The sequence below is a fragment of the Anoplopoma fimbria genome, chromosome 2 (genome assembly GCF_027596085.1).
Source record: "Anoplopoma fimbria isolate UVic2021 breed Golden Eagle Sablefish chromosome 2, Afim_UVic_2022, whole genome shotgun sequence".
Lineage (NCBI taxonomy): Eukaryota > Metazoa > Chordata > Actinopteri > Perciformes > Anoplopomatidae > Anoplopoma > Anoplopoma fimbria.
In genome coordinates this window covers 8,094,396-8,120,093 of record NC_072450.1, presented here as the reverse complement: position 1 = coordinate 8,120,093, position 25,698 = coordinate 8,094,396, and the positions used below count along the sequence as shown (strand labels likewise).

At 40.5% G+C, this 25,698-nt stretch overlaps 1 protein-coding gene across 1 annotated transcript in view; it reads right to left on the bottom strand.

The window, feature by feature from the left end:
* Nucleotides 1–4,364: 4,364 nt before the first annotated feature.
* glceb (glucuronic acid epimerase b) overlaps nucleotides 4,365–25,698 on the bottom strand; it is a 46,769-nt gene continuing 25,435 nt past the window's right edge. Inside the window, exons 3-6 of the mRNA XM_054620248.1 lie at nucleotides 18,316–18,845; nucleotides 12,034–12,279; nucleotides 6,016–6,308; nucleotides 4,365–5,359 (exon numbers count right to left, since the gene is read on the bottom strand). Of these exons, the coding sequence (XP_054476223.1) occupies nucleotides 4,628–5,359; nucleotides 6,016–6,308; nucleotides 12,034–12,279; nucleotides 18,316–18,832 (1,788 nt within the window). The 5' untranslated portion in view covers nucleotides 18,833–18,845 and the 3' untranslated portion in view covers nucleotides 4,365–4,627. The remainder of the gene's footprint in view (nucleotides 5,360–6,015; nucleotides 6,309–12,033; nucleotides 12,280–18,315; nucleotides 18,846–25,698) is intronic.

Below are 25,698 nucleotides of genomic sequence, written 5' to 3'. Positions count from 1 at the left end.
TGAGTTAAATGACTGAACAGGAGTATAGCCTTGGGAATAACTGACGTGATGTTATGGATGTTTAGCTGATGGACTAAAGGATTGAGTGATCAATCAAATCAATAGGTTTGCTTTTTATGTTTAGTCATGCCTTTGTATTGTATGTTTCTTGTCTTCATTTTTTTTAATATATACATTTAAGCAGAAATGATTAAATGTTAGCAATTTGATATGTTGTTGTCTCTTACAATAAAGTATGCTATATAATATGTAAATAATACATTTAAATAAATAATAAAATATAAAAAAAAAACAATTGCTGCAACTACTTTCAGTATCGATTAATTTGAGGATTATTTTCTCCATTTATCAATTAACAGTTTTATCTATATGACAATAAATAATGTCTGTGTTCATGTGACTTGTTTTGTCCGACCAACAGCCCCCAAAAAACAAAGATTCAATATTTTTTGAATGTGAGCCTGGAACCAATAAATGTTTTGCATATTTTCTTTAAAAAATGGCTCAAACCACTAATGGATTAACACAATTGTAGCTGATAGATATTCTTTTGATCGATGAATTGTCTCAACTCTACAATAGGAGACTACAGGGATAATAATATAGCGGTCATAAACCTGTATGGAGATCTTCATTCAAGCATCTCCGTTAAATACCACAGAAGAAGAGATTCAACGAGAAGTTTAAGAAAAATGCTTTTATTTTTTACACCTTTAAAAAGCACATCTTTAAAGCACAAAGATTTTACTCTGTATATAAACACCTCTTCCTTGGACTAAAAAAATGGTAGCTTTTGCACATTGTGCTTGAATTGCAAAGTCTGTACATCCGCTCTGGGTCTCCTGTGGCTTTTACGACCCCAGTAAACATTTTATTGCATAAATCACAATTGACCTCAGCGGTCATTTGTTGGAAAGACGGAAAAAAAATAAGCACTAAAATGAAGAAAAAAGAAGCTGTGATACCTGTTGCACAGTGAACAATCATAGCAGCTCTCTTAATGAAGGCGTTGCACATTGTCCTGAAAAATAAAAATAAAAGAAATGCAACAAAAAAGCGTGACTATAAACGGCAGTTGTGCTTTTGTCTATCTAGTAAAACATCTTACTCCTCTGCAAACAAATGACGTATGATTCAAACAAAAACACTCAAACAGAAGAAAAACTTTTCAAAGAGAATTTGCAGCTGCCGGCTCACTTCCCTTTAGAACAGTAACGGACTAAATGCTAATCTCTAGTTGCACACATCCCCCTTTACGATAAGCGAGTTTTACATGTCTTCTCTTTGCTATAATTCCACCTAAATTTAGAAAAACTAGCATTTCTCAAAAGGCAGTGTCTCTCTGTGACATCTCCAAGGAGACTAAACATCATTAAATGCTTAATGGAAATCAGTTTGCACAAAAATAGACAAATTCAAATATACTTGAATCAATGACTTTGGTATAAACAAAATAAAGACAGTTATTCACGCACCAAACGTCCATTCCTGAATGTTTTTAACTAAATGTTTCCACATGTCCTGTCAAATAGGCAACGAATGTAAGAGGTGTTCATGGGAAGAAAACAACACTAGGAAATGGACGAAAACAGAAAGGATCATCAAGTGTACAAAAACTAGAATTATCAAAACGTGCATTCATACCTCTTCTCTGGGATATTTTTAACTTTAAAAAATAAACATCAATATAATTCCTTCAACCCATAGAATAAACCTCTAGAAGAAAATCTGACATTTGGGGAATAAAGTAAAAAAAAAAGTTTGAAATTTGAAAGAAAAGGGCGTAATATTTCAGGAATAAAATCATAATATTTGAAGACAAAAGTGGTCATACTCGGATGAAGTAATAGTTTAAAAGGTTACTATTTTTCCTTGCAAAATAAAAAGAATTGTCCTCTCATTATTATAACTTTATTCCTGAAATATTACAACTTCTTTCTGAAAATATCAGATTATTATTCCCAACACCGGCCCTTAATGTGTTGTAAATCCTCACTAAATTCTGAATGCAAGAAACTGAGTTACAGATGAATCTGTGAGGTGAAGATGTACCCGCAGGAATTCATAACAAGTTTGAAACAAAAAGCAAAACTTGTTTTCCATCAGACGCTACATCCAAATCAACGCTTCTTTGATTTACTCTCATCAGCTCACACTACGACAACTTGAAAGCGGGAGAAACATTTTCATCTCAAAGTTTACATGAAAATGACCGAAAGAAAAATTCACCGTCGGCACCTTTAGGGGAGCGAACCGACCCGATTCTCCTCCATTAACAATCTTTAAGGTAGATCGATGAAAGCTTCATTGATGCTGAGGGCTCAGCTCTGTTGTGTTTGTGAATGCTGACTCATCTCCGACTTGCCACTGGACTGTGTGTGTGGAGACTCTGCAGCCTATTAGCCGGTCCAATTGTTCGTGTCTGTGCGAGCTTCCTCTCTACAGCGGCCAACAGGTCGGCTCTCAGACTAAAAACACTGAGTTCACCCAACGAGAGGCTGATGGGATCGACTTGTCAAGAATTGACCTCGACCAACAGTTTCTCCTCACATTGTCTGTTTAAATGTTATAGACTGACGTGTTAGCGAGACGCAGCTGTGCCTCTGCTGCCCACGTCCTTATCCTCCGAGTACACACGACACATCTACCACCACCTACACTTGTTTCCTGCAATTATCATCTGGAAGTAGGAGTTTTTAAAGGAAGAGCTTTTCAGGTGAGTGTCAAAAAAATAAAAAAAATAAAGAGGTCAAAAACCAGGGGAATGAAAATGAAGCGAATGGTGCTGATGTTCAAACCGAAGGGAATAAAAGGGATGTAGAGAGTCAAATGTTTAACAATGAAAGGTCGATGTTTGCAATTTAAAAGAGAAATGCAAGTGTGTGTGTGTGTGTGTGTGTGTGAATGTAACAGCTAGTCCTGAGTGTGGAGATTAATAAAGACACTGCTGGGCCGTTATTTAGATTTATCAGGGAAATTTTAAATGTGCCAGTTCGCCAAGATTTAGGAATTTACATCTGTAGTCAGACTAGTTGGAAGATCTGAAGAAGTTATTGAGTGCAGTCTGCAAACTGGGAATTACCCGAGTCCACTTCAAGACAACACTGCCAAGAGGGAGTTAAATATGTTCAGCTGACTGTCTCGATCTAAACTGTTTTCACCCAAAAATGTGCTAATGAGGAACGGAGCGACAGTGACTCTTGAACTCAAAGTGATGCAGCGCTAACTGTTTGCAGCTGTGTTTCTGCAGCGGCACATCAATTATTTAAGTTTGCTTGTGACCAACTGAGGGACTATAGAGGTGTTTGGTTACAGCTAAGAATGGTAGCACACAGTTTGTTGTCTTGAAACATCACATAAAGGATAACAGTGTTACAGTGGATTCACTCTTTAACAGTTAAAATGAAGGACAGATTATTCATTATCTCAGTGAATATAACAGGAACACTACTGATGTGTCAGCATGCTACCTGCAGACCTCCATGTGACACCTGAAACAGAAAACTAAAGATGCAGTCATCTCTGACCAGATGTGGCTACACAACTATACACAGTGGATTTATGGGTAGGAACCAAGGAGGTATGCTGGTAGCAGAGAGGCTTTAACAATCTGAACCCAAATATGGTGGTTTGAGGTTTTTATTCCTCAGAGCAGCTCGACAGATATCTAATCTGTGACTTAATATTTATATTAATGGAAAAAAATGTCTTTAAAAAGACTTGTGGTCCCTAAAGAATCAATATAACCCCTCAAAAGATTATTTGTAACTATTACCGGTGTTTTATGGTAAAGAGATTCAGAAAAGAACTGGAAGCAGACAGTTTGGAAGCATAAAACGTTTCTATAAAGGGATGATAGCGAAATGAATTTATCTCACCTAACAGCTTAAACATGGTGTGTTTAAAAATACGTCTTGATTTGAAACTAAGTCTTGCGGCGTCTCTAATAAAAATAACTTTGCAGTGGAGGAGTTAAATCAAAAATGTTTTAAGTATTTCATAATAATGAGATAAATTGTTTTGGCAACATTTTCCTCTTCAGAATATATTCACTTCATTTTGTTTGTTGTGTATTTGTTTCAATAAACTTTGCAAATCTGGGATGAAGTGGTAAAAAAACAAAACAATTCAAGGAGTTTTTAAATCTGTCTCTAACGTCATATGTTGTTACTCTAACCACACACACACACACACACACACACACACACACACACACACACACACACACACACACACACACACACACACACACACACACACACACACACACACACACACACACACACACACACACACACACACACACACACACACACACACACACACTCTTCCTGAACGCACACACTCTGAAACTAGGTCTGTGCATAATTACAAACACTAGCTCAAGGAGAAACACAGGAGGGGAGAGCTACAGTCAGTGTTGCAGAAAATATGAAACCTGCAATAGAGCACATGAGAAACTTTTAGTGTTGAGAGCTGCAGCTGAAACAACTCGTCCTTTAGATTATGAACCTCAACCAGAACACACACACACGATGTGAGCACTCTCCTCACATTCAATCACCCGTTAAGAGTACAGTAAGTTTAACTTTTCAGTCATCATCTCAGCGTTACGCTATATGTTTGTTTAGTTGTGCTTGGCACGAATCCCTTTTAAGTAGTTTTTCCAGCGCTTGACCACGTCCTTAAAGACGGGAGCGTTGTCTATGGACGCCAGCAGCTGCAGCTGGTTAATGTGCGTGGTGTGATAGTCCCAGCGTGCCAGGTTGGGCGCCGTGGCCAACATGAAGTGACGGAGGTCGTAGATGCTCCCGGACCCCGTGTCAAAGAGCGGCAGCATGGCCTTCAGCGACTCCATGCCGCGGCTGAACAGCTGCCCCGCCTCCTTGCCGAGCTTCTCTCCGGCCGTCTCAGTCAAGTCGTAGAGGCCCAGCAGGGAGTAGATGAAGCCGTTGAGGACAAAGGAGCTGGGCGTGGTCGGGTACTCCTCATACCAGTCGTATTTGTTCATGAACACCGCTTTGACCCCGTGCTGCGCTGAGGGCACCTTGTAGGGTCCTACGGCCTTCAGGGCGGCGTTGAGGTACGCCTGGTCCTTGGTGAGGAGGTAGGCCCGAACCAGGGTGGACATGGCCTGGCCCTGAGCCATGGCCGAGTACCAGCCGGGCTCCAGGGGCCGGAAGCCCTCGCCCAGTTTACGCGTGACCATGATGGGCCAGCCACCTCGTTCGTCCTGGTTGCGCGTCAGCCAGTCGCTGGCGGCGAAGAAGGCGGCCATGTGGGCGGTTGTGGAAATGGTGACGTTGTCGATGAAGCCACGCCCGTGTAGGACTAACCGCACCACCCGTCTGGGCATGATCTGAAAGGGAAATAAGACGCAAGGGCAGAACATGTCATTATTAAGGACTGGAATTAGCATTAGGCATTTTTTCAATAACGTCGTTTATAATCTTTAAATGATTCTATTATTATTACAAAAGTTCTCATGATGAAATAAGATAAATGTTACAAAAATTACATTTTATCTAAATTTACAAAGTTCAGAAAAATCTAAGAATAATGCTGCAATATTATATCGTGGTATTAGTTCTGTTCATACTACTAACTGTAATGCATTTTTAAGATAGGAAATTAATTATGATTAATTAAATACGGTCCAGTTCAGGATTGCAATTAACTATTATTTTCATTATTGATTAATCTGCGGATTATTTTCTCATGATAGTTTTGGACATCATCATTTCTTAAAACGCAACGGGACGTCTTCACATTACATGTTTTGCATGAAACCCATAAATATTCAGTTTACGGTGACATAAGATGAAGAAAAGAAGAAAATCCTCAAATATGAGAACGAGTTGAAATGTGTGGGTTTTTTTGCTTGAAAAATCACTTAAACGATTACTTAATTAATAACAATCATTTTCTAATCGACTAATTGTTTCAGCTCTAGTTGAATAGTTTTTAGAACACAGGAGGTGAATCAAAGGTACCGACGGTTCCACCTAAACCAACCTTTGTGGCCTTCACAGCCTTGGTGTTGGACAGGCCGACGCCCTTCCTGAGGTCGGTGAGCAGGTCTCGGGTCAGCGTGCTCCAGGCGGTCCGCGGCCCGACACCGTACGTGATCTCATGGTCTCTGAAGGCGATGAGCTGCGAGTTGGTCACGTAGTGGATGGTGAACGGCGGGCCCTTCTCCGTGGTCTCGAGGATCACAGACACGCTGCCGTTGGAGACGAACTTCAGGTCCAAGCTGAGGATGAAGTCTTTGGAGTTACCCAGCTGGAGAGACACGCCCTCAGAGGACTCTGTGGTGGGCGGATGAGAGGAGGGAGGGTATTTAAAATGTGCATAATGACACAAAAGAGACGTTTTGTGGCGTTTCTTCAGATGCATTTGGTAGGAAAAAACATAACTAACCACATTTGACAAATGTCAGACGATTACTGGATGACACTGGACTATTTATAGCAGAATGACAGTAAAGCCTTGAACTGTCTGTCTCCTTTGATGTCCTGTCTCCATGAAAGCTTGTCTTTTTCCTCATGTACCCAAGATTCTCTATGTAGTCATGTTCTCTAATGATCAATAACAAATATCTTTTGTGGTCAAAACCTTGTTTCATTAATATCTGTGTGAAGTGGCTAGCTGTCTGTGTGTGTGTGTGTGTGTGTGTGTGTGTGTGTGTGTGTGTGTGTGTGTGTGTGTGTGTGTGTGTGTGTGTGTGTGTGTGTGAGAGAGAGAGTCTCGAACACAGACAGAGACGAGCTTCTGATGGGATGTGCAGTACAGACGTGTCACTGCACACAGAGCTTAATTAGGAGGACAGAAAGGAAGGAATAGAGGGAGGAAAGTAATAGAAAAAGAGAGAGAACGAGGAAGTTGATGCACTGCAGCAACCTTTTCACTTACAAATCTCAAAGTTTGGAACTCCAATATTCACATATGTCCACACAGCCACCTCTCCACTTACATTATATCAACTCTGTACGTTCGGCCTAGTAACTCTGTCTGCACAGCTAAATAAACAACAACAACAACAACAACAACAACAACAACATTTTCATCCTGAATGGATGAAAAGAAGAAAGAGTGTAGGAGTCTGGGGAAAAAAAGGGTAATGGCAAGATGGGTCGCCTCAAGTGCCCTTAACGTCAGCCTGACAGAGAGAGAGAGAAAATGAGCCAAAAGCCAGAAGACAATTGAGAATCCGATCTCACGTGACATGAGCTGAGGAGGCAGAAGCAGACGAGGCCGCTGGAGACACAAAGACAGTCGATCAGGAGGAGAATGGAGGAGCAAGCCAGTCTGGCAGGGGCCTCTGGATGACTACGGCTCTTTAATGCACTCATAAATCCATTACTTAAGGCAATGCAGAGAGTAAGTGGATTTGTACTCTGGCCCCGTGATTACTCTGGCATCAATAAAGGATGGGCAGAGGGAATATAGACGAGATCCCACCTCCTCCGCTCTGCTTCGCTCTCTGGATGTTAAGCAGTAAGGCAGGGCGACAGAGACGACATGCAGCTACAAATATGTCAGCGTAGGAAAAAGAAAACCAATGCTTGGATGCATGAGTGAGCATGATGAACGTGTTCAGAGCGTGTTGTGCATGCGTGGGTACAAAAGATCCAAGAGACGAGACAGCAGTCGATGCACATTGATTATTCATCCACATCCTCCGGTGGCTGCATCGGGACACACAGAGCCTAGAAAAAGTATTCACCACCCCGGGAAGTGGATGTTTCATTTTCATTATGATTAATCGGCCAATCATTTCCTGGATTCAACTTTTTGTCCATTAAATGTTGGAAAATAGGGAAAATAATTTATAATAATATCAGTCCGCATTGTATCAAAGTAGATTTAACATGGCTTTTTGACACTGATGAACATAAAGAGGCTCTAAAAGTGATATAGTGCATATGATTTAGCACCTTTGGTATCAAAGTATGTGTACATAACTGCTCGAGTTCTTTCAGGTTACATGGAGATCGTGAGCCTTTTTAAAAGTTCAGCCACAAATAATGTTTGGATTGAGATCTGGAGTCTGATTCGGCAGATTGATATGCGTTTTCATTTTGACATTGAAGTTAAGATTGAAGATTTTTTCGAATTCAAACCTCATTTCTTGATACTATTCATGCTCAGCATTTTTCTTGAAATAGTCATTCACTGTATTTACATGAAGTAGTTTCAGATTTCTTAATGTTTAAACACGATGGGTTCACAGGAAAAGGATTCATGTATCCACTGGTTTTAGTATCAGCCTCACTTTTTAATGTTCACTCTCATACAGCCGCATCAGAGCTGATACTGCTAATGCAAACCCATCGTTTCCTCCTGCTGCATCTTCACATTAAAACCATCCAACTGGTGAAACACAGAGTGGCTTTTATTGTGATGGAGTCCCAGGAAATGCAATTTATTTGTGATCACAGCTGGTGATGTCAGCAGTTCTTCATATAAGAACGCGTGTACAGTATGAGGCTACTGTCATTTTTGGCAGTGGGTCAGTTTTCATTTTCCATGCAGTAATGGAACAGTAATGAATCAGTTGTTAATGACTGACATCTTTATTAAAACAACAACAAAAAAAAACACCAGCAGTTCTTCTGTTTGTCACAAAGGAGATGCTCAAGTAGTGTTGATGTTACCACGGTAACCATGGGTGAGTCACACCAACATGTATTGAAATCTTAAGGAATACAACTTTTAAGTGTTAAAAAAAAAAAGCGACTTTAACTCTATTTTTATTCAATCATCAGACAATAAAACTTGAAACCTTCCAGGGTTTACGAACACTTTTTAAAAGGCACCATAGCTGGAGACAGCTGTCACTACTCTGTATCTCCGTACACAGATCGACTCCCTAAATCTGGCAGGTTTATGAAACTATCAAACGACCACGAGAGGATCCAGGAAATAAGGGTGCTCAGCGGCGGACAGTGTTCGTGCAGGAATGTGCAGATGGAGGATTGTAGGTTATTATCAGGGGACAGACGATTGATCCACTTGTCAGAGGATTTGAGAGGCTGTTCAACACCAGTGTCCTAGATACAGTAAGGAAAAAAAAAAAAAAAAAAAAAAAAAAAGACCCAAATAGGGCGAAGGGAGTAGGAGGAGGAAGTGGAGAGAGGCCGAGACGGAAAGAGAAACTGACAGCAGAGGAAGAAAACAGGAAAAAGTTTGGATGACAGAGCAGAATGAGGCGTTAAAACGGAGAGAGAGCATAATGGGATTGCAATGTTTAGGAAGCCGGGAGCGGGCTGAGGGGGCGATAAGTGGGTGGAAATGAGTAAAGAGAGGTGGAAAAATGACTGAAATCTGGGGGTTGACGAGGGAAGATTAATGGAGAATGAAGAGTGCCGAGGGAGGGCTGAGGGGTGATGATGAAAACATGATGATGTCGAGGAAAGAGAGAGCCGATTGTGGCGAGTTGAAGCTGTAAGGCAAGGTGAGCGAGGAGCGGGGAGAAAGTGAAGAGTGGTGAAATGAAATGAAATTGTTCATCATGGGAGGGTGAAAGCGGAGGAATTAGGAGGAGGGGGGGAATTACAGTGGAGGCAGCAGCTCAACAGAGCACATACTGCGTGAGTGACATTACAATCAATTAACAAGGAATTAGAAAAACAATGTGATTTATTCAGTGTTAAACATGCAGGAGTCTTTTAACTGCTTTTCCAGCAACTGAATTCTTAACTTCACTTCTTCTTGTTTAAGAAGTGTTAGATTTGTTCAGCTGAGCCCGTTCCGTTTCCACCTTCAGTAGTTCATTGTATGTTTTTATTCACATGCATTCAGCACACACACTTAATTTTCATAGCCAAAGCTCAAAAAGTAATGCCATTTGGAGCAAGTCTGTGCAAGTCTCTTCCCACAACATCTGTAAAGAAAATCTAATATTAAGGTTTTAGGGCTGTCCCCTTTGTTAACAACTGTTTCCTAAAAAGATATGTACAACACATTTTAAAATCTACACACAATGCCTTGCGAGTGAATGCATTCAAATGGACTGTCGACATACAGACGCTAGCCTATTTACTAAAGCTCCTTAACACAGGAAATAGCGTTAGCTCGCATTAGCGCGAACTCTGCTTAATTAGAGATCGCGAGCTCTTCTTTCAACTTTGTGCTGATTTACATAATTGGTTAACTCAATATAATGATTGCCTTTCATCTAGTCTGAGGACCATCAACACTGGCTAAGATTATACTTTAATTCAGAGACAATAGTTGAGCTAGCTTCTCCTTTTTCTGTAAAATGTTGGCTCCATTTCCTGTTTGCTGTTTGATATTTGACATCCCAATATTCAGGATCACTCTGATCCAATCCAGCAAAGTTTTTGATTTTGATCGTGGCTGAGGACAGGGGGATTTGGTTATCCGGACATAGTATTAAATACATCACAGCACTGAGTGAAAGATTCTGATCATCTAAACACGTCTACTGCCTGTTTTTACATTTGACATGAATAAATCGATCTGGCCATTACCTTTGGGCAGAACAATTTAAGGAAGATATCCTGTTACATTTTTATGACCAATATTGCACTTTAAAGTTTGTTTTTGTCGTCTACATAGTATTAAATACATCACAAGCATCATCAAAACACTTAGTGTTTCTACATTTGAATGATAAAATCACCAGTCAGTTAAAGGAAGAGAAAGAGTTTGAATAGAACACACGCATATTTAAAATATTTATCAAAAACAATAAGACCTTTAAAGTTATAAGGTTAAAAGTTTAACTGGGAGATTCCAACATCTCGGTTTTCCAGCTGCAATTTAGAGTTACACATGACACAGAGTGGCTCTTCTTCTTTCATAAAACCATCTTTGGCCAAGCGTAAATGTATAGACGTCTACTGTCTACTGTAGCAGGTTGAGCTTACATTAGCTTCACAGACTGACGGCACAAGCTGCTCTGAATCCTGGAGAACCCGACCCAGAGATTAGAATATTAAAATATAAATCAGATTATTATGATATGCTTAAAGGAATAGTCTAGTGATATACTAGATAATATTTTGACACAAATACTATGAAAAGACCAAAGCTGAACCTGATTTTATCCTATGTAGCCATAGCTTGATAAAGCGTAAATAGACCTCCACTGTTGTTAATAAACAATGTAAAACACATCAATGTTGCATTTGGTTGACATCCATCTTCATGACAATGAACATGCAGTTTTGTTTTACGGTCAATCTAACAAACACTGTCGTGCCGCTGTACATACTCCCAAGACTACCAAATGTGCATTAATCTGCAGCTGAAAATAGTCTGAAACAAATGCATTATTTACTCTGTGTGATTAAAACTGCATTACCCCGGTGTTCCAGGAGATGATTTAGCCTTTTTGAATAGTTGAATTAAATATAAGTGACCTGTTTTTAAAAGTTAATATCTTAAGTACTTCTTAAGACCACCTGCCTGAAACAGTCAACTAGAGTGTTTCACTAAAGAGACACTCTTTCTGAGCAACATGACAGCCAGTCGTTAACTACCTTCTATTAAAGCCCCATATGGCACGGACAAAAAACCAGACAAAAGACCAGAGATCTGTTCCGTCCTTTGAATAACAAATTAAGGTTAATTGGCTCCGGCTGACAAACAGTTATCATTTCAACTGTGATACTGATGCTCTGGATAAAAAGAGATAAAAGTCCATTGTGGGAGTAAAAATGTCGACTAAACGCGTTTTCTGTCTGTAGCATCAAGCTGCAAATTTTCACAATGCATTGAGACGGCATGAATGTGACAAAGTGTGACTCAGTGATCAACATAGAATGAGATGTTGTGTCTGCTGGTTCTTTAATCATCATAATGTTCAAGAAGCTGTCATTACGTGGTGGGTCCACCGCCCAAGCAGCACGGTCTGCCGGTATTCTCGCACGGCGGCTGTGACTCACCGCAGACTAGCGTTGTGTCCTCGGGGTGTAGTTGCATATCGGCCTCCTACAGCCACAGTTAACAGGAGATAAGCTCCTTGCCCCCGAGGCTATCCGGGCTCACGGAAGGCTTACATACCTGGAGCGCTGAACTGGCGCACGGAGGAAGCTCGGCTCTTGTCGAGGACGCGGCTGAGGCTGCAACCTTTCGGCACGCTCCAGGGCGCCGCGCTGGCCCGGCTGTCTCTGTCCTCGGCTGTGTCGTAGACCTCCACGTGGGGGGGGCGCTCCGTCAGGTTCTTGCTGTAGTGGCTCAGGCCGTACTGGGCGATCTGGATGGCGTAGAAGTAGCCCTGAGGGCCCCACTGAGTGGACAGAGGCACGCCTGGGAGGTAGAGAAGAAAGAGAAGGACAATGATGATACATAAATATAGAAAATGACCTCCTTATATGCAAGACACCATAGATGTTACATTATTATGCTTCTGTAATTTTACTCTGTCCGTCTTCATACATAGTGTCTTGAAAAGCTTCTAAATCTTGACCTTTCATGATCATCTTGTTTGTGAAAAGGTTTTTCTTTTGAAGCTCTTTGAAGTCTATTTTAAGAAAATGATCTGTTTTTTATATTGCAGTTGTCATACCAGCTTTTTTTGGTGCAGTGTCAAATTGAGTTCATAACCACGTTCATATTAAAGAAACTGGTCTAATTTGAATTTGAATTAATGATATCAAACACCAATTTAAGACTTTGCATTAAAAGGAAAATACTGTGGCGATATCAGAGATTCAAATGTGGGCTTATTTTATAAACACACGCAGTATGCAAAAAAGAAGCATAAAAAGGTTTAAATAATTTTTTATTTTTTTTTAAAAACAGCACCAGCTATGTAAATGATTGGACGTAGTGAGATGAACAAGCTAATCTACTGCACTTCACCGGAGGCGATCCTCTCTGCTCACGCAGCCAGAAATAGCTCAGGCAGGAGAATCACTCTGATTAACAGATAGTTCACTTAAAGACCTTGTGACGGAGAGAGCACACAAACAACCACAACCCCATCCTTATAATATACTTTATAATATACTCATGTTAGCGTGAACATTCCACCTCCTTTCAAATGAATCACCGTATACACACTTATGTTCTACTTTCCTTCCTGCCATTTGTGCCGTTTTCCTAAATTGTTTTTCATTTTCGTTCTAGCTAATGTGAGAATAATTGAAAGTGGAGGTGAAGAATTTATTCTGCTTATGATCAACTTGTTGTTTAACTGTTTACAGACCACTTAGCTAGCAGTGGTGTGTCTAAGGTAATTATAATAAACTTAATCTACATTGCACCTTTCGTACATAAAATGCAGCTCCAATTGTGAATCACAAAACAAAAAAGAAAAGAGTAGACAATGTAAATAACAGTTCAAATGACCATGATTGAAAATGAATGGCAATTCACATTTACATTTTTACTGTGCAACAAAATATGAACATACAGTACACACTGGTCATGCAGAAATATTCGGCGTAAAGTCATTTACAAATGGTGCCATGAGTCTGCCAGTTCTTTCTAGCAATACATTTATCAATTATACAGTGACAGTTAAACAGAAATTATTATCTACCAATCTTCAACGTCTAACATCTACCTTTGGTATTCCCATAGTTAATATATGAAATGGCTTTTCACCAAAACCTTCCATCCACCGCTGATCCCATTATTTTTATTTTCATAACTGTGAAGACTTGGTTCAGACGGACCAAATCCAATGCGCAAAAACAATCATATCATCTTAACTGCAGAGTGGCTGTCAAATTGCTTAGCAGAAGTAAAATATCTCACACTTTTTCCAACTCTCCCTGCAGAGTTTCCAACGCAGACAGTCTTGACAGCTCGTCCACATAGATTTACTCCAATCCGCAAAGATCTTTCATGCGTTTTGCATTGATTTATTTTCCTTCAGAAGTCAAAATGACATACAGATGACTATCAATGATTTTATGTTTATTTTCTAAAAAGGGACAAGTGCCACATGAAATGCATATGCACACACACTCACACATCCCCACTCAAAACGCACACACACTTTCCAATCCCACGGCAGACTTTCTCTCTCCATGCTTGTCTTGTTACTGGCGTCTCCCCTGACAACTTGAGTCAAATGACAGTCAAAATCCTAACACTGGAACGCTGTGCTTCTCACTGAATAACACTAAGTAATCCATGTGGAATTGACTGTTAAGCCTGCACATATTTTCATGACTCCAGATGGCGGACTTTACTAGAAATACTAAGTCTCCGGCCAATTACACTATAGGCTCTAAGCCTAAAGAGGTTAATATAGCAGCAGAAGAGCTCCACCATCTCATTGGTATGCAAGCTTTGCTTTTGACCTCCATGAGGTCAGCAAGACTGTAACAACTGGCTGAAGGCGAGTCTGCATTAAAGCTCCATTAAGCAATAGGTTTAATATTAACACTGAACCAAAGGACTGATGTGTCATTTGAAAACTGTCGACTGTTTTCTGAATATAAAAACCCAACTATGTCTTTGAACCATTTAGTTTCTTTAAATTGTTTTTTTTAAACAAACAAACTCAGACAATCTTTCTGTGAAAAACCAAAGTAAACTGGTGGGGAAAGCCCAGCAAGTAGCAGTTTTCATCAGGAGTTCGTGGAGACTAGGGTTAACTACCGACAATATTTTTGAGCGGGTACGCATATTATTTTATAGGTTCATTTATGGTCTATAGATCACTTTAACATGGGAGCTGAAGCTTCCTTTTGGCCCTCATGTTAACTAATCGGGCTATTTAGACAGGGCCTGGTGTGTACGACCGATTTTTTTTCTCATAAAAGTTAGCTGATTAGTTACTGGTTAACGTAAGCAAAATTAACCGAAACTGACGTCCCTGGTGGAGACCAAAGCAGAGATAAAAGGCCAGCAAATATTGGATAAGCAAGTGGGATGTTGATGTTACTCTGTGGGCAACTGTTTGCCAACACATAAGACATGAAAAACCGATCAGGTTGTGTTTCTGTGAGATTTTTGTAGTCTTTCTGCCTCCCAGTGGCCAAATGAATAATATAGCTTTAATGTTTGCATTAGAACTGGCTGTTCTGGCTGATTGCATCATAAAACACTTACTATGTTCATTTGGCTGCATCCACCACTTTCTGCTCGTACGTGTTTCACAGAATACAGGACTTGATCAACCGACAAACTGCAGCAGCTGGCTGTAACCCAGCTCAAAACGAGCGCTCACTGTGGGGGTCTATTGGAAAACAGCAGCGATGAAAAGAGTAATGTCTGCACACTGACTTCAGACCACAATGTTGTTGTTTTTTAAGCTTGTGACAGGTCAAAATGGGATTGAATGTTGTCTCTTCACATGAACTAGTGGTTTGGAGTCACTGTGAGCCAGCTTTAACCACAACATTTTGCCACAATGTCCTGGATTCACAGACTATTCATCCAAATCCACCTCCGTCTTCACTACAGACAGCTGCATCCATCTTGGTCAGCACGTTGAGTGTGAGCAGGTGTTGGGTTAAAAAGATCACCCGACATGTATGCGTTTGCACCCAAAAGGTGTAAATGAGAGTATGTGTGTTTGATCAAGCTCTTAAAAGGTTAGAATACGTATTTTTTTAATACTGTGTGTGTGTGTGTGTGTGTGTGTGTGTGTGTGTGTGTGTGTGTGTGTGTGTGTGTGTGTGTGTGTGTGTGTGTGTGTGTGTGTTTTGCTGCAAATGTTTAATTGAAGGCAGTCTGCAATAGAACTGGGAGTGAAGATAAAGATGGTTCAAGAAGAAGCGAGAGACACACAAAACGAGACAGAACGTGATTTAAGAGGGCATTGTAAGAGGATTAACTAGTTCCACTAATGATAGTGCTCTGGCTGCTGGAGATTAATTATTCTCAACTTTTGTTCTTTGCAACAAGGAAAAGAAAGACCTCAATTTCTAACCCTCCTCTATAAAACCACATGCCCGGAAGGAGATGCGACGAGTAACGGCACATAAAAGTGCTGCGTTTTTTATGAGTCTGTCTAATAATAAAAACCTTGATAGCATACTTTTGTATTCAAATTTCAGACCGATTTATCTGAAATGCTCTCAGTGCAGCTCCCAATAGTTTCACAAAGAAGTGAGTGACTGCCTTAGATATCAGAACACCCTGGGTGCATGTCACATGTTTTGACTTCCTCAAACATATCCCAACAGAATATGGCAGAGTCTAGTGTGACGACATTTAATGAACATCGCAGAGGATCCTGTTAAATAACTTTTTCATGGCCAGCAGGGTGCGTTGGGAGTGAAATGCTCCCATGACCTTGTTTAAGCCTCGTGGTAACTTAATCTGTGACAGGCTAATTAATGAACTGCTATTTTAACCTATAAAAATATGCTAAGAAGAAGAGAGGTGTGTATGCTCGGGCGTCTGGAGTGCTAAATAGCAGGGAGCCTTGGGCTTAATTAATAGACCTTGTTAAATTGAGTGTGTGTGTGTGTGTGCGCAAGTGTGTGGGTATGTGAATGTAGATGTGCTTCCTCTATTTTGAACTAAAAGAAAACAGAAATGAGAGGGTGAGAATAACTTGGCTCAACACCGCTCAGCCCAGAGATACCAACAGACTCGGCTGGATTCCTGTCTGAACCATTTCCTGCTTTATCTGCTTCCTCCCATGCATGTGTTGTTGTAGTGGGTCCTTAAGTGGGACTGGAGTTCACATAAAAAAAAAAAAAAGTAATAAGAAATCCAAAAGAAATGCCATTTATTCAAAATCAGCCAAACTCATTGGAACTGCTCGACCAAATTTGAGAATTACAGCCTCTGAAAGAGTGTATAATAATAATAATAATAATAATAATAATAATAATAATAATAATAATAATAATAATAATAATAATAATTAAGCCTTTAGTCCCACAATGGGGAAATTATTTCTCTGCATTTAACCCATCCCGGAGGAGCAGTGGGCTGCAATGAAGCGCCCGGGGAGCAACTAATAGAATAAAACACACACTTGTTGCAGATTTTACTGTAAAGAAACCTACTGTGTGTGTTGTTCCGTGTGTGTGATGAACAGAAAAGCAGATGTGTGTTACCAGGTAAAAAAAAAATAAGATGCCAATGTGGGGAATTTGCACAATCCATCTCAACAAAAATACCTATTTATTGCCAGCAAATTGCTCCTGCAGACACCGGCTATCATCACTCTTCACGCTAACCTCAGGAACTGACACTTTTCCCAGTGAATATATCATTTTTTTATTACATCTCCCCACAAAAAACAAAGGCTTGTTTCTTGAGTGGAAAAGGACTGAGGACTGTGGCCGAACAACTCCACGTCTTCTACTGCTGTCATTTTCACTGTTGAAACTGATACGTTAGAATTTGGAGCCGATATATTTTGAGTCCCTGGTGCGAAAGTGTTTCTTTTCTTTTACTTGTGGCTCTACTGATTTGACAATAAAAGCAGAATAATGAAAATCTATTTTGTAATTTCAGGCGAGTATACAGGGTCACTCCTTCAAGCGAGCGAGGCACAAAATCATATTGATGACAATGTGGTTTGAACTAATAGCCTTTTAAAATGAGCTATCGATCCTTCCGGGTAATTATTTCAAAAGGAACCTTGAAGAGAAAACATCTTTGAGGATAGACTGAAAGTGTGAAGGAACAGGGAGGGATACGCTCACTTAACAGACTTCCAGTTAGATATCGATACAAAGACTCGATTGTGTCTTTGTGAAGAAAAGATACATTTTTAAAATTGATTTTGCACAAATCATTCTAGGCAGTGTTAAAGAAAGGCTAATAGTGTGTGGGAATGGGTAGCGGCGCTTGAGTAGGTGCTTCTGAAATGTAATGTTTCTTGCTAATCAAGTATATCATTTACGACGCATCACTTATCTGGAACAGACCTCATCAAGTAAATCATATATTTCTCAGTGACGGGGTTTATTTAAAACCTAAAAAAGTATCAAAGTCAAGTTTAAAATAAAATCAATACTCCTGTATCATGTGTTATTATAGGAAATAAATGCGAACAAAAATAAATAAACCTAGAGGCTCTGCAGACGCAAAAATAATATTTTTATTATTATACGTGCAAAAGATGCCACACTGTGAAAATGAATGTGAAAAATGTTGTCAAAAGACAGTTATAAATGGATTCCTTTTGCATCCAAAGAGCCTCTTCTTTCTTTTGTCGCAGTGCTAGCATTTTCTATTGAGATGAAACTTTTCTCTTTTGCTCCTCAAACCTCACACAGCGTCTTAAAAAGCTCGGATTCAAAAGCACAAAGCCTTTTCAGATTTGATTCTCTAGTTTCTAACATCTGACAAAGATTTGAATTCTCTAACATCATTGATGAACAACAATGAAGAAAAAAAAAAAAAAGAAGAAAATCGTACCTTCCACTCCACTTATACACTTGACTCTGTCGCGGACCTCCACATTGTACCCCTCAAACGACATGAAGACTCCGTCGGGGTGGTAGGGCTCCCGCTGGGCGTAAACCTTTGAGTAGCTGTGCTGGAACTCGAAGCGGTCGTAGCCGTCGTACTGCGCCACTTTGCCGTACACCTCAAAGTACTTCTCCATCCAGCTGAAGGGCAGGTAGATCTCTCCACCCTCTCGCCGGCCCTTGATCGTAGATTCATCATTGATCAGGCAGTCGATTTCTTCATACTTGATCCCAGAGACGACCCCGACGACGGGCGGGGGCTCCGGAGGTTGCGGAGGTTGTTGCTGGCTGCTGATGCTGGCGTCGCCCACCTTGGGACTCGGAGCCACCAAGGCAGCACGGGGCAGGAAGTGTAGGGAGGTGTCACTGGAGCAGCGGTTCCACAGCAACACCGTGATGAGCGTGAAGAGGGCGCAGATAACGATGAGGGTCTTGTAGTTCACCCGAGCAGCCAGGCAGCGCATGGTCACAACTCTACTGCAAAAGGCACAAACGCAAGGGGGAGACATTAGAAGAGCACGCGACTGACAGGTAAAGCCAGTTAACATGTTACCTACACGTCTTTTAAAGAGCCCATCAAACACTATCGACTCATCATGACCTACTTAATCAATATCATTAGAGGGCAAAATCTGGAAAAGGTGCAAATCTAAATACAGGGATGTTAATTCAGTGCATAACGTACATTTATATGCATGAAAAAGATCAGGTTCTTCACCTCTTCGCCTGAAATTAGAGCCATGCCTCCAAGTTCATGAGCTTTATCCTTTCAGCAACAAATATTCAAATGTTAAGCAGTGGATATGGATTTATCTAGACTTTTAGAGAGAGTCATTTTCGGTTTTAGTCAGACTTTGAATGAAATCATTTTGAAATCAAGGATGGGATATGTGTAATGATGGTTGCTTTCATCCTGTAGTATATCTGTTAAAGCTGGCCCCGTCTGAAGACCTTTTCATACACACTCAATTTAAAAAGATGATAAGAAACCTGTATACATGAACACGACATCATCTTTCTCCAGGAAGAATATACCTTGGGGAAACCCCTAATGCCCTCCCTCAATTACGGACACCAAGTGGTTTACATGATGTTCAAAAAAATATAAAATAAGAAATTCAGCCTGCTGGAGAAAGCTGACTGTAACTGCAATGAACCCCCATAAATGCTCTGCTCTTTACAATAAGTTCCATTTTCTACATCAGCAAAAGTCTGTTGATTCATACAGTATTAACAGTTGTTAAACCAAATAGATGAGGTCAAAAGAACCATAAAAAATGAAAGCAAATTAGCTACATGGTAAATTACCCTGCTGAGCAACAGTCGACACTACAAATGTTGTCAAGCGATAATCTCATGAAACTCTAAATGAACCCAAGAGAATGCTGCTTGGAACAACTCTCCCTGAATACATGACAAGTTGTAATTTGTGTCAAACACACATTTCTGCTCGCTTTGTTTGGTCTGTTTGTTGAGGATCGTCTTGCTGTGGATGAGTCAGAAGCGCATGAGGAAAGCGACGGTAAATGTAGAGTGTGTTGATCATAAAGGCTGCGGTCGAAGAAATGGCAGTTTTGTGACCAATAAGAAGCTCTGGATTGTGCTTTGACTGCCAGACTGTGCGTGTGTGTCTCTCATTTACAACCCAACGGTCTGAAATTGGTCGTTTGGTCTACTCTCCATCATTTTTACTTCTTGTTTTGGAACGCTTCAAGTCCCTTCTGCTCCTCAGTGCAACTCACAAACTGTTCTATCTGACACTTTTGCAATTAAAAAGGAAAAGTTCCAACATTTTAGGAAATATGCTCATGTGAGAACATTGATAGTAAATATGTAGCTGGTTAGCCTAGCTTAACCTTAAGACTGAAAACAACAACTGCCTTTGTCCAACAGTAACTACCAGAACCTTGAAAGATCCAACATTGAAACGTTCCAGCTTGTTTGTTTCATCCTTACATAAAAGGAAGCGTAAAAGCATTTTGCCATTTCACAGGGGGTCATGTGCCGGACTATTCCTTTAAACAAGAAGTCCTTAAGAAGTAGCAGCAAGACAACTAATACCCCCAGACGCTGACCTTCCATCATTGGCTACCAGACAAATCTATTTAAGGGTTCTTTTGTCTAATTTTGAGCATTGCAGTCGTGTTTATCTCTGGTCTGCTCAGCCCAGATCTTCAGGTCCCTTACATCCTTTGCCCAATTACCCTTTAGAAAGGTTTACACCATCACTCCCAATTAAGTTAAATATCGACATTTCCATTGACATTCAAGTCCTAGGAAACATTTTCTTTGACATAAAAAGTTGCGGTCACTTCATGATTGTTTATATTCCGTCTGTATCAGATTCTATACATTTCCGATACATTTATCTATTTTCACTGTGATTATCTGAATGTATTTTAAACTTTGCTCACCATTTGTTATCATGGTGACTTTTCTTGCTCTCAATAGCAGCTCAACAACATTTGACATTGCACAGATTCCATTTGATTCATAGCTTTGCTGACGGCCCTAATTGTATATGAATGAAGACCTCAAACAACGCAACGAGACACACCGCTGGATGAATCGGGCTGGATCCATGTTTTCATGTCCTCTCTGTTTCTCTGGCATTTTCGCCGAGCCAGTGGGAAATCAATACATCCTAAGGTCTCCTCCTCCACACTAATTACAGCTTACCGCTCAAAGAATGTTCTATTACAGTGACGAAGGAGCCAGGTCCTCTGATGACAGAGGAAGGAGGAGGAGGAAAATCATTATTCCCCAAGTTCATTTCAATATCCCACCTTAAACTAGACACTACCAAAGGTCAGCTCAATTAATGTGCGTTAATTGGACGATAGCAATGTCTTACAGCATTGCAGAGTCCAATTATAGCGCTAGCGGGCTCTGGAACAAAGTTAATGGCTTAGATGACTCTTACTAAATATGAAAGTGGACTTCTAGAGTGCTTTAAAAAGCATATATATAGGGAATGCACGTTTTAGAAGATGAAGAATAGCCCCTTTTAATTTATAGCTAAGGAATAAAACCGTAAAAGCCAAACACTAACTTTAGGCTGTAAGAAAGGGGTTGAGATGTGTCCACTCAAATGCACAGAACATCTTTCTCCGATAATCTTTGTTGTTATTATTTTCTTCCACAAGAAAGAGAAAAAGTAAAAAGGAGAAAAATGTATTGTTATATTTCTTGTATAAGTTCTTGTATAAAACTTGTTGCTGTTGTGTTCCAGTCGGTCGTGGAAAAAAAAAAGCTTTGGTGCATCTCTGCGTCTGATTAATTATCACAACATATAAAATCTATCACTGAGATTTAGAGGATGATGCTTTGTACCGTAATGAAAGAATGGGCCGACAGCAGCTCTGCCGATGCTGAATATGCGAGGCAGAGGGCCTGGGGACTGCACCCTGAAAGATAAGTAGGACCGGCCCCGTCAGGGAGCAGACGATAAATAATTGGTTCTTTTTATAGGGATTGGTTGCTGGTGTTGAGCTCAGGCTCAAGGTGGATAGACATGGGCTTAAGCTCTGCAGCATGGAGAGTATCCTGATGCTTCGCGCCGACTATGAGGCGATCCGTCTAAAACCCATGTCCCATGTCATGAACGTAATTCACACGCAGCAGTAAGCCAACTGGAGGAGGAGTTAATGTCACGGCTGAGCAAATGACATGATGCAGTTTGTTTGTGGATCAAAAATCACGAGTGTTTTGATTCAGGTGATACCTCTCTCCGTCTATTTCTCATCCACATCTGACACATAACTCGGCATTTGATCATTTACCGCCTGGTTGAAAGCAGCTCTAGAGGTTGGGAGATCCACTAGTGACTATCTAGAATGATGAAAATTTAATTTAAAAAAGAGCAACAGGGCAAAACAGTAGAGTAGAGACAGGTTAAAAAACAAAGAGACAGCAAGAAAGTTAAACTAAAGATAAATATAAATGATGTTCCATATTGTATTTGATACCGTTTTTGGGGGGAAAACATGTAATACAGATTCCAGGCCAGCACTAAAAGCAGGCGGTTGCAACTAACTGGTTGCGAGAACATTACGGACTCCAAAACTGGTACAGTAATGGCGACACAACGCATCAGGTTCGAGCAAAACAACGCAGGATCGTTTGGCAACTGTTGACCAATCAATCAAACACGTACGCGCGCACTTTTCTGGTGGTTAACTTTGCGACGTGAACAGTATTGTTGAACTCGTGACGAAGATGAAATAGTTGCTGCCATCATGACTTTTCAGAGTTTTTAAAATCCTATCCTGTCCTGAATGTGAAGCGTTTCCCTTTTGCATCTGACAAACTTTTGAACACAGTCATCTTTTACTGAAACATTAATCCTTGGACATTAAACCAGACGATGCGTTGTTCTAATGCAGGCCTGTTTTCGGTCCAAATCCCTGCTTAGGCAGCAGAGCCAATAAACTCCTCAAATCTTTCTAGACTCAAATAAAACATTTTTATTTAAATCCTTGTTAAGACTAACAACTATTAACCAAGTTGACAAAAACAATTCGGTTTAGTTTAACCAATTATTAATGTCCTCTTCTTCCGTGTTTCCACAAATGGTGATGTTTGTAAATCACACATCTTCTGCTTAAGCTTGACTTAATTACATGGCAAACAAACAACATTTAGCCAGTTGCTCAGACAGTAGCTGCATTGTCTCTGGTGCATTTTGACCCAAATTGACTTTCATCTACTGGGAGTCTGTTCTAAACAGATCAGCAGCAGAATTGGGTGTTTATTCAAAAGCTTAGTATGACTTGTGTTTATTGACCTTTTCAGTTGTTAAAATAATGACTTCCTTCACTCAGTAGCAAAGACAGGAACTGTGTGGTTTGTTACGAGACCACAGAGGCTGCTATGGTGCGAATCAGAGGGAATAGTTAAGAGCAAGACTGCAGTTTGATTCCCGTTTCCTGCCAACATCCACTTTATTTTTATTTATTTTTTCCCTTAAAGGAAATCCTTCCCTAACCTCAACCACGACCACAATCTTTAGCCTCCCTTTAAGTCGTTTTCAGACATAAACCATGGAGGTGTTGGAGCAGAAAATGCTTTGGGACAGCCAGTTGCATCATTTTGATTTCATCCTTCAGGTATGAGGACTTGTCTTGGAGATATGGAAGGACCTTTGTGTAATCAAACTTGCTATCAGCTCAACTCAGAAAGTGTTACATCGATATAATCCCTCTGGTAATAACACTGTTTTTGATCTGGAGAGAAGACTACACTGAAATGAAATATATATTAAAAAAAAACACAGATGCAACTTGACAGGAGGTGAAAGACAAACTGTTGGAGTATAACACTCTTCCGTGCCTGAAAGATTAAGGAAAAAGACACTGGAAAACAAAAGCAGCTTTTCAGTTTCCTGAGGCGGGACTCTTGGAGCACGTAAACTGAAAAGCTGCTTTTGTTTTCCAGTGCCTTAAATAGCAGGAAGTGCCTTGTTGAGGTTTAAGATTTGTATATGATGGCATCATTCTTTCTACCTGAATGAACCATGCGGGTTGGAAAAGGAATGAAGGAAAGCTTTGGAATATTAAATCTCAATGGGAATAAATTTACTCCTCAATCATGAGCAGGAATATTGTGAAGAAGGTTAGGGCCACTTTATTATTATTTATCCCTATATTGCCAATACATAAATGTACAATTAGCACAGGATTAACAGCCTGAACTACACTATTCACTGAGCTGCTAGTTAGAGGGAAATGTGTCGTATATATATATTTTTGCATTACTAGAAAATATGTTAAGGCTGCATTGTGTTTAAATTCGTAAAGGGCTGTCACACATTTACAAGCTTTGTATGGTGCTTTGTTTATCTTAATACAAAGTCAGGAGGCAAAGGAAAACACTTTGAGAGCGAACTCACTTCATCAATATAACATGCTCCAATTTAGCCAGAAACTGTAGCCATTAGGAAATCCTATCACATTAGTGGTATTTAGGGCCAAAACATGAATTGGTTAATTGAGAGATTGGTTTGCCAAAAATGCCAACTGCCAATATAACAATGAGCTACATTTCTGTGTTTTATTTGATAGCAAACTGAATATCATTGATTTTTAAACCGTCGGTCGAACAAAACGAGACATCTGAAGACGTCACCACGTGCACTACGAAACTGGGGGTCGATATTTTTCACTGTTTTCTGGACCAATCCATAAATTAAGAATGTAACAGTTCAATATTTATAGAATATATTCGTCAGGGCACTGAAAATGGTTATTACATCATAACTACATGTAAGATGTACAGCGCGCTCACAATTACAAACTGCTGGCGAATCCCATCTGACCTTATGAGAGCTTAATGATATCTGGCGGACAAGCTCTACACGATGTTGCTGACAGCTCTACACTGTAGCCGCTCGAGTGAACGTCGTCTTCACTGACTAACAGGACGACCGGCTTCACAGTCTTGAATTCCTGAGGTCCCGGGGCGCTCGCAGGCCCAGCTTCTGCAGATCGGGCTCTAGACTTTGATTGTGAGCGTTTATAGCGTGTATGAGGGATCTCTGGGCGCTTCATCAACCGCAGCAAGTGATCCCTCGGCTTAAAACTATGGGTATTAATTCTGCCTCGCACAGACAACACATGCAAATATTTGGATGTCTTTATCCCACAAATCCCCAGTAACGAGGCTGGGAAAATTCGAGCAGGCACGTAATGCTAGCATTGTTTTTTTTTTTTTTTTAAATGATGAGAAAGGGTTTAGGCATTTTCTCATGAAATCAAATGTCACATTTTTTTTTTGGGGATCTTGTTAAATGCACTTTAAGTCAAGCCAGCAGCTAATCTCTGTCCTGGTCCCCCAGTGCAGAATGTACAACATTTACAACATGTCCAAACTGCTGCAGCAGCGAGCATAAGGATGGGTGAATGGAGTTGTTTTTCTTCTCCTGCTGTCCTCTGGTGTAAAAATCATGAGCAGTCATCACAGCAATAAAAGCTGAGTGCTCGCGAGCCTTCCTTGGGGAGCTATTGGAGCAGAAGCCCCGTGCGTGCGTGAGATGCAGGTGTTGTAGCCCCGACTAAACTCCTGACATTTTCACTGCTCTCCTCCACGGTGAAGCGAGGTAGGGCTTTGAGACTGCCTGTAAATTATCCGCTTATGCTGAAGCTGTGAGGCATGTTAGCGCCTGTGGAGATGGGATGTGTGTGTGTGTGTGTGTGTGTGTGTGTGTGTGTGTGTGTGTGTGTGTGTGTGTGTGTGTGTGTGTGTGTGTGGTTGTGAGTCTGATGATGATACTGTGCATCAGAGTGAATTCAAGGCAACAACTGATGACAGGGGGAAAAACTTGCATCTTTAC